This window comes from Hipposideros armiger, unplaced genomic scaffold (assembly GCF_001890085.2).
Source record: "Hipposideros armiger isolate ML-2016 unplaced genomic scaffold, ASM189008v1 scaffold_706, whole genome shotgun sequence".
In the NCBI taxonomy this organism is placed as follows: Eukaryota; Metazoa; Chordata; class Mammalia; order Chiroptera; family Hipposideridae; genus Hipposideros; species Hipposideros armiger.
The window spans coordinates 374,182-383,409 of record NW_017732056.1 but is presented as its reverse complement, the minus strand read 5'-3'; the positions used below and the strand labels follow the sequence as shown (position 1 = coordinate 383,409).

The 9,228-nt window shown below is 46.6% G+C and overlaps 1 protein-coding gene across 4 annotated transcripts in view; it reads right to left on the bottom strand.

The window, feature by feature from the left end:
* Positions 1-6,380: 6,380 nt before the first annotated feature.
* Positions 6,381-9,228, bottom strand: part of NTF3 (neurotrophin 3) — a 67,070-nt gene continuing 64,222 nt past the window's right edge. For all 4 annotated transcript variants that reach the window (XM_019627084.1, XM_019627087.1, XM_019627085.1 and 1 more), the window contains exon 2: positions 6,381-7,483. In XM_019627084.1, the coding sequence (XP_019482629.1) occupies positions 6,689-7,483 (795 nt within the window). In that variant the 3' untranslated portion in view covers positions 6,381-6,688. The remainder of the gene's footprint in view (positions 7,484-9,228) is intronic.

Here is a 9,228-nt window from a genome sequence, read left to right as displayed (position 1 = left end):
CTTGTTAGAAATGCAGACCCTCAGGCCCCACTTCAGAACTAATGAGTCAGAAACTTGGGGGATGGGGCCCAGCAATCAGTTTTAATAAGTCCTCCAGTTGATCTTAATACTAAAGTTGGGGGATCCGCAAATAACCAAATACACACTTCATAGCCTTTCACACGTGACCTTGAGTTATTTGGTCCCAACTTCTCTCTCCAGTTTTTTAGTCATGAAATTCTTCTGGTCCCAAACTTTGTTCTATGTATGTCAGACCCTTTCACCATTATGCATGTTTTGTAAGCTGTTCCGCTGTCTGGAATAGCCTTTGCCTCATTCTTCCCTGTCAAACTCCTACTCATCCTTAAGAGCCATCTAAGAGGTCACCACCTCAGTGAAGCCTTCCCTGACTGTCCCAAGCAGCATTGAGGTGTTCTTTAGCTGGAATTCCTGCAGCCCTTTTGTTGACAATCTAGTTACAGCTGTTTTATCTGTAGATTTCGCTTCAACATAGGGAATGAATTTCTATCAGATAATTGGAGCTGTTTTAAAACAGAGTGAGCTCCTTGTGAGAAGGTGCTTATAGGGAAGATGTGGAAATCGTCGAGGCTGCTCTAAGCTGCTCTATGGCCCCATCCTTTCTATTCAGTGCTCTTCCCAGAGAGCTGGCATGTCTTGTGCTGAGTCCATACAGTTGAGCAGAGTGTCTGACGTCTAGTAGGCATTCAACAAATTAAAAAACAAATTGTATTGAATGAATAAAAGATAGATTTCTGCCTTGTAAGGGAGGATAGAAGGCTCTGTCCAAATTTGAAATTCTCTTAGAAGAGCCCCAAAGGGATAAGCAATGCTGACGTTTAATCTTAGGGAGAAACTACAACCACCTTCCCCCAGTACAGTGATTGTAAAATTGCTGTGTGGGGAATGGAGGGTTTGAAGTGGGAAGCCCACTCCTCCTCCCCAACCTACTGAGGAGCCCTTTAGCTGTGAGCTGCTGTACTGACAAGTCTGACACCCCCTTCATGTGGGATAATTGTTGGGAATCCCTGCTGTATTGACCCTTTAATCTCTCCTGTGTGCCAAGAGCATGCCACCCATCTCACTCCCCTCACCCCATCTATGCTCAGCGGTCAAGGTCCCTGAAGCACTCAGCATCTTCTCCATTACTGTCATACTTACCCGAGTCCTTCCGCACTGCACAGACCTCCTGGGCCCCTTTCTGGACACTGCTGCTTACCAGCTGTACAACCTTGGGCAAGTTACATAACTCTTCTTAGCTGGATGTCTTCAACTGCACAAAAGAGTTAAAACTACTGGGCGTACATAGTGCCCTGCACAGAGGAAGCAGACAGTAAATAATAACAATTACCGCTATTATTTATTTGGTCTGACCTTATCTTCCACCCACTAACCCCACGCCAGCGTCCAGTGCTTTCCTACCAAACCAGAAGGCCCACAACTCCACCTCCTTCTGTTTTGGCTGGTGGAGTCAGCCTGATGCCTGTTCTTCTATCAAACCCTCAACCCTGACCAGCCTGTTTTCCAGCACCAAGAATGTTCATTTTCCATATGCTCCCCAGCTGGCTACCAGCTCAGTCTCCTAAAGGTTAAACTTGTGTTCTGGAGCATTCTTTTCAAGCATTACTTTTCTTTTAAAAAATGTAATACATTAAGAGTTAGAATATCAAAGCAACTACACACACATGCGCGCGCGCACACACACACACACACACATGCATGAACACACACATACATGCACACGTACAAACGCATGCACGCCCACCCACCTCCATACATCTCCATGTGAAAAGCCATCGAACTCATTAGGCTGTGTTTCACAATTTCCCAATAAACTTCCATGTTTTCTCGCCACAGAGCCTTCTGTGATTGAACAGTCAAAACCATTACTGCACTCTGCAACAGTTCAACTCAGCCAAACTCGTCAGCGGTAGCCAGCTTCCAGAAAAGACTTTTGATATCTTTGGGCCATTGCCTTTTCCACCTCCTTACTCCTCTGTACCCCCGTTCCCCACCGTAGGCACATCTGTGCTTGTTTCATTGGCCTTCCATACACTGTAACCAAATACAGGCAGAGGACTGAAGACAACGAATCTACGCTCATTCAGATTGCTTCAACCTGCTCTGTCACTGTGCTCTTCCAAGCTGGGCCAACCTCCATCTGGAACCAACCAAGAACCCAGGGGTTCCAGTCAACACAGAGACACTTGCATTTCCGCTCATTGTGAAACACATGTTCCTTTTAAGAAGTCCACTCGCCCACTGTAACTTGAGAAGGCGTGTGTAAAGAGTTTGTGTCTCCTGGTGAAAAGGATAACTATTGTATTATTCTGTACACCTGAAACTAACAATAATAATAATAATAATAATAATAATAATTTATATATTAAAAAATGCCCTTTCCTGTGTTAGTGCCACCAGTGGCCCAGTTCCATCCATTCTGAATGGAAAAGCAGAGACTGCCAGTTCTTTCCTTGATCTTCCCTTTGTCTTCTTTGGTGGGGTTGTCCTCTGCCTTCTCCTATCCTTTTCACTGCTGTGGGTGGGTAGCAGAGGGCATCACTGCAGTCCTAAGGAGGCCCTGTGTGATTCTGTGACTTTTTTTTTCTCGTAACTGTCCTTCCAAACAAGCAGGTGTTTGGAAATCAGGAAAAAAGATAAATTCTCACCATGGTTGCTGTTCCAGTTAAGTCAATAAAGATCTTGAATATAAAAAAATTAAAAAAAAAAGAGTTTGCATCTCCTTAGATTTCGGGGTGGGGACTGAGGAAGAGGGTCAAGCTGAAGAAAGTTCCAGTGAGAGAATCAATCTTCAGCAGCCGCAGCAATTTCTGGGTTTGTGGAATTGACACGGTCAAGGCTGTCTGGCCAGGATGTGGGTGGTGGGGTGGGGTGGGTGAGTGGGTTTTCTGTTCCCCAGGCTGCAGAGAACCCTCACTGAGGCTGAGCTGAGTTGGAGGTCTGTGAGGCAGAGCCAGGCCTAGCCGAGGACCTGGCATTGTCTTTGTCTGCCCTGGGCCATCCGAGCTTTAAGCCTGGGGGATGGATCTTCCAGGTGAAGCCAGACAAATCTCCAGGTAGCCATAAACTGACTACACAGATTTCATTCTCCAACACATGTTCAAAAGTGATAAAATAAATGCAGATGGTTTCTCCAAGCCTCAGTGGAGGGTTGTTACATTGAGTAAATGAACTAAAAAGCACACATAAACAGAGACACGGGAAAGGGACCAACAAAGAAATCCTCAAAAATTCTAAACCCTAAAGCACCAACCTGGAGAAAGTATTGTTGGACAGGAGAGAGAGAGAAGGTAGGGAGGGAAGGGGATGGGGGAGGGAGAGAATGAGAACAAGAACAAAGCTGTCTCATAAATTTGCAAGAAGGAACAAAACACACACACACACACACACACACACACACACTTCAGAAATCACACAGGTTGTTAGTTGTTTTGCTGTGAAGGGTAAGAAATCCTTCCCTGGTGTGTCAACTGAGAAGGATTCAAGGCCTGTCAGTAAGGCCGGGCCAGTGAAACTGTCCCTGGGAACAGTCCCTGGGGACTGCCTCCCATGCGGTAAGTGATTGACACATGTCCACTGTGAAGTTTAGAAATTCCTCTCAGAATTTCAGAATGAGGCCTCCTGCAAATCACCCCAAAGCCAGTCATCATTGTCATCGTCGTTGTCATCATCATCATCATCATCGTCATCATCATCATCATGTTATAGTCAGGGGGATTCTTACGTACCAGGAACTAGGTGTTTTTATTATACTATAAAACACTCATATGAAGTAAGCACTATCCTCCTTTTATCAACAAGGAAACAAAGGCTCAGAAAGGTTAAGCAACTTGCTCATGTTCACACAGCCCATAAATTGGAGGACCTCAGAGATGGATGAGAGGGCAGAGAGAGGCTCCTGCCAACGGCCAACAGAGCTTCTCAGTGGAGCATTCGTTAGGGAGTGAGGACTGTCCAGTCTGGAACGCCTGCCTCTGCAGCAGAATCCCATGATGCTGAAAGGCCCCACCCATTAAGACAGGGGAGTTATCCAAAGATATCCAAGCAATGAGGGATGGTGAAAGAAGAGTGTGGAGTTTTGCAGGAGCCAGACACTAGCCCCCGCTTCTATCTCAGAGATGAGTTTAATTTTCAACCAATCGCACTGGTAGATGTGCATACTGCATAGAACTAGGCCTGCTATGAACTTCAAAGACGGCTCTGTCCTGGGCCCATAAGCCTAACACGTTGGCTTTGACAACATGTGAATGCTGTCTTATGCTAATAAAGTTACTGAAATGGAACTGAATAAGACTTCATTGCTCTGCCACCCAGCGTGGGAGAGGCAGAGCTGTCACATGGCCTGAAACCCAGAGTTCCTTTCAGGAATGTCTTCACACATCTCCAGGCTCGCTTTCTCCTCAGAGTTGCACTTACCCTCGAAGCATGCTGCCCAAGAATTACTCTTGACATGCAGGCAAACTCCTTCCTTTAAGGCAGTGCCCAGGACTCAGCTCTGCTGTTTAGGGACTTTGTCTTCCCAGGCTGGGTGGGGGGCCTCTGTCACCCAAGCCCATCTCCCCAGGCAGCCAGGCCTTCTGGACAAGCCCTCTACCCATTTGGAATAGACGTTTCAGAAGAGGAACACAAGTTCCTGCCTGAGACTAGGCTTGGGCCAATCATAAGACTTCCATTATCCTATCAGTGGGTTTACTGTGTTTGTGATGTAGGCTCATGAAACAAGAGGTACAAAAGGTTTCCATGAAGAGACCTACGCTTTTTATTTCTCTAGGATTTTAATGTTCATTCTGAAATGCAATGTGACATGCAAAAGGGGAAAAGGGAGGACTAGTGAGGACGAAAGAAAACTGTGTCATCATTCAGAGATTTCAATCTACACTCAGTCACTTACCTGCTCAGTGATCAGGGGCAAGTCAAATCCTCAAGCCTCAGTTTCCTCACCTGTCAACTGGAGATGATCACAACTACCTCAAAGGATCTGTGACAACTAAAAGTGTTTCAAAGTGCCTGGCACAGAATGGGCATGGGGCAAATTTCTAATTTCCAGCCCTCATACTTGAGGCATCTAGAACCAAGTGCTGGCTTAACCAACGTCAGCATTATTTGCTGAGCCTATTTCAAGGGTTCAGAATACATAAAGGACACATCTTCTATTAGGCACGTGGTAGAGAAATCTTGGGGTGCGGGCTGCTCTAGATAGAGAGATCACACGCAAGCCTTGAAGGCCGGGTAATCCAGGGGAGACATGGGACAAATTTCAGGCAGTAATGGCAGCCTCCATGGTAGGCTAGTGGGCCCCTCGCGCATCCCATGAGATGGGAGATGAGAGTCCTTAGGCTCCAAGCCCAAGAGGACAAACTGCTTCCCAGTGGGAAAAAAGCTTGGGGGACACCAGTAGTGTCCTCCTCAGTCCTGCCATGGCAGGACAGTGGTGGCCATCCCCACAGTTACCCCTCCATTGCTGTGACCCGATCTGGGACCCAGAAGGTTCCTTCGATTTGAGCTTTTACATTTCAAAGTGATGACTCAACCAAACCAAAAAAAAAAACGATCCAGAGGAACACAACAGCTGAGAGAGGAGAAGCGGGGAAGGGACAGGGGACTATTACTCTCCAATGCCTACGCTACGCTACGAAGTCTGCAAGGGGTTATTTGGCTGAATCCCCAGGACAGCCCTGTAAAGTCGGCAGAATCCCCCATCTGACTTTCTGACCCTGGGAAACATGGGCTCAGGAGTTCAAAGCCTTGCCCCAAGTCACAGGGGAGGAGCTGGAATTTGCACCCAGGTCTGACTCCAAAGCTTGAGGATTTTCTAACTCCTCATGCTGCTCTATAAAGGGCCACCAGAAGCAGGTAAGTCCATGCACCAAAGAATCTCTGATGCGTAAATTTTCTTCTGTGGGTAGATTATTCGTGATCCATTTCAGTTTGCTTCTGGGGAACCATACAATTATTCTGTTACAAATAGTTAAAATTTTTTGCCTATGTGCCTAAAAGGATGAAAACCACTTACAAAAACAAAACAGAAACCAAAGCCAAAAAAAAAAAAAATCCAACCCTTACACAACCCCAAACAACAAATGTGCTGAAAAGAAACTTGCAAAACTAAAATTGCCAGGTTCATCGTTATTGTTCCAGGACCGATCCACTGGGGCCGATCATAGCTCTGATTGGCAAAACTGACAGCAGAGAAGGAGAGCAAGCTCGCTGTCAGGAGATTAAGCTTGCTGGCTGGAATGAACTGTGGGGCTCCAAGCTATGGGTATCATGGAGGTGATAACAGCCCTTTTAATTAATGAACAAAGATAAAGTATACCAGGAGGGGGTGATTACTGTCTATACACAACTCTGACATCATCTGTTTTTAACAAGTTTACTAAAATGACAGTCATGGCCTTGACAATACTGAATGCAAAATACTGGTGTACACAGATTTTACAGAGTGGCTCCTGAGAGCCGGGTCACAAAATAAGGTTTAACAGATGGGAGAGGCCTGAGGGAAGGCAAGCACACTGATTTTATTGAGAAAAAAGCTTATATACTGTAGGGTTGCTGAAGTTTAATAAATAAAGGTCAACTTATAATATATAAAAACAATATAAACATTTATATGCTACATGCATATCATATAATTTAAAGTAATAATTTATATATGGGGAGAGATGTCAATTTATGTTCTTCCAATTTTTCTCGACAAGGCACACACACAGGAGGTGTCTATCCGTATCCATCGCCAGCCTACAAGTTTATTGTTTTCTGACGTCAGTGCTCGGACATAGGTTTGGGACGTTTTGCACTGAGAGTTCCAGTGTTTATCGTCAATCCCCCTGCAACCGTTTTTGACAGGCCTGGCTTCTTTACATCTCGTCTCATAAAAATATTGTTTGACAGGAGAGTTGCCGGTTTTGATCTCCCCCAGCACCGTGACCTGGTGTCCCCGGATGTCGATGGCCGACGACTTGTCGGTCACCCACAGGCTCTCGCTGTCACACACGGAGTACTCCCCTCGGTGACTCTTGTGCTCCGCATACCTCTTCCTCCGTGACGTTCTGTTCCCCACCACGGGATTGCCCACATAATCCTCCATGAGATACAAGGGTGGGGGCTCCAAAGGGGCGCTGTCACTCAGCAGGACCCGGGGTGAATTGTAGCGTCTCTGTTGCCGCAGCAATTCCGGGTCCATTGCGATCATCGGCTGAAATTCCGACTTGGCAGGCTCGCCCTGCTTTGGCTCTTGGGGGGCCTCTGCTTTGGGCAGGGTGCTCTGGTAGTTTTCCTTAACGTCCACCATCTGCTTGGAAAGCTTGTTTTTCAAAATATCTGCCTGGATCAGCTTAATAATCAGGGAATTTAGCGAGTCTTCTGGCAAACTCCTTTGATCCATGTTGTTACCTTGGATGCCACGGAGATAAGCGAGAAATATCACATAAAACAAGATGGACATCACCTTGTTCACCTGTAAGATCTGTAAAGGAAACACAGGTGTTAATAGCAGGCTGTGGTAGCTGAGTCCATGTTGTTGTGGGGCCAGCTCTACCAGAGGCCAAGTGTCCCTGTGCGGGTAAGAGAGAGCAGGTGTCACCATCCCAGGTGAGCAAACAAAACTCCTCCCTGATGATGTCCAGAGCCAGAGCCTATCTATCTCTTCCCCCACCCCTGGGAATTGCTGCCTTCGTACGAGTCCTCTGAATCTCTCAAATGCCTTGCTCTCCTAGACTTCCAAGGACCTTCACCTCAACAGTCTTTCTTCTAGCACTGTGGCTGTGTGATGGAGAAAGACGTGTGTGTATGTGTGTGTCTGTGTGTGGGTGTGTGCATGCATGTGTAAACAAGACAGGGCAAAATAATTTTTTTTAAATAAAATAAACCAAAAACACTAGTGGAGAGAACTACAGTAGAAGAGAGTTAGGTCTCTTCCTGGGACTCAGAGGCAGGGTGAGGAATGCACTCCAGGCCTCTGCCTTTGCTTTCTTTCCTAGACAGGCAGCACCCATTGTGTTGGCATCGGATGCCTACTCTATCTGCAGCCTTCTGTTGTGTGTGGACGATATCCTGCCACTTTTTTAAACATCAACTGAGATTGAGAGGACCAAAGTCCATTCCACCTTGGCAAACTATGAAGAAATTGAACCTGAACATTACAAACAGGTATTTACAGTCTTGTCTGAGCAGCAGCAGCCTTGTAAATGTCTCAAGAAACAGAGTTCTATTGCCCCTTAACTGCAATCCCTGGGATCTCTCAAAGGAGTACCCTGAGACTCGGGGTTGGCTTGGACGCTTCCCTACTGTGGTGTCAGAGATGGGCTCACCCCTGGTGGGGCCACCCCTGGTGGGGCCACACCTGGTGGAGCCATTCTCCTACCCTTGAAAATGAACACATGGTGCCACTACCCACTCTGTGAAAGGGCTTGAGTTTTAGGGTGCTCTGCCAATCTCTCCAAAGAACATGCTTCCCCAGGATATCCAACTGCTCCCTGTCACCCTCTTCACAAGACAGCAGCAGAAAATGGAGAGGCAGCAACAACCAGCTCAAATTAATAAGCTGGACTTGCCCTGAATAACAACATTCCTTGCTGATTGATTTTTCTCATTTGGCTTTTTAAAGATTCCATTACGAAATGTTTCTCTTAATGGTGAGATTTCTAATTCTGTTATCTCCCTGTTCAAACTACGTTTTAACCCATCAACGCTCTCACTCTGCCGGCACAGTAGAACCTCAACACGGGCTTTCCGTTGAGTCTGTGGAATTAGTGGGCTGATCTCAAGATACCGTCCTTGCTGGTCTCTCTCACGGGAGAGCCAAGCCCAGGTTTTCTCAAGCTTGGCACGGGAAGGAGACTCTCCAGTGGGAAGGGGTGGCTGCAGGAGTGATCCAGATCTGTGCTCTGTGATTCACACCACCTGCCTAGAGGTATCCACTCTTTAATTATCATTGCTACCACCTCCCTGGCCCTCGGGGGTACATTGTTTTCTCTAAGACTCTGTGCAAGTGTGGAAAATAAAAATCCTTCCCTCGGTCCATCTTTAGTATTTTCAGGAAGGTTTTACTAAATCCAGGTGGAAAACCAGAAGGGAAATAAATAAAGGTGGCACGAGAAATAGGAAAGCCGTCCTGCTTACCAAGTACCCGTGTCTGAGCCTGCCCGTGCTAACTTGCTCTCAGGACTCACAGATGCAGCCACTTTCCCCATCCTGTCTAAATAACAGCTC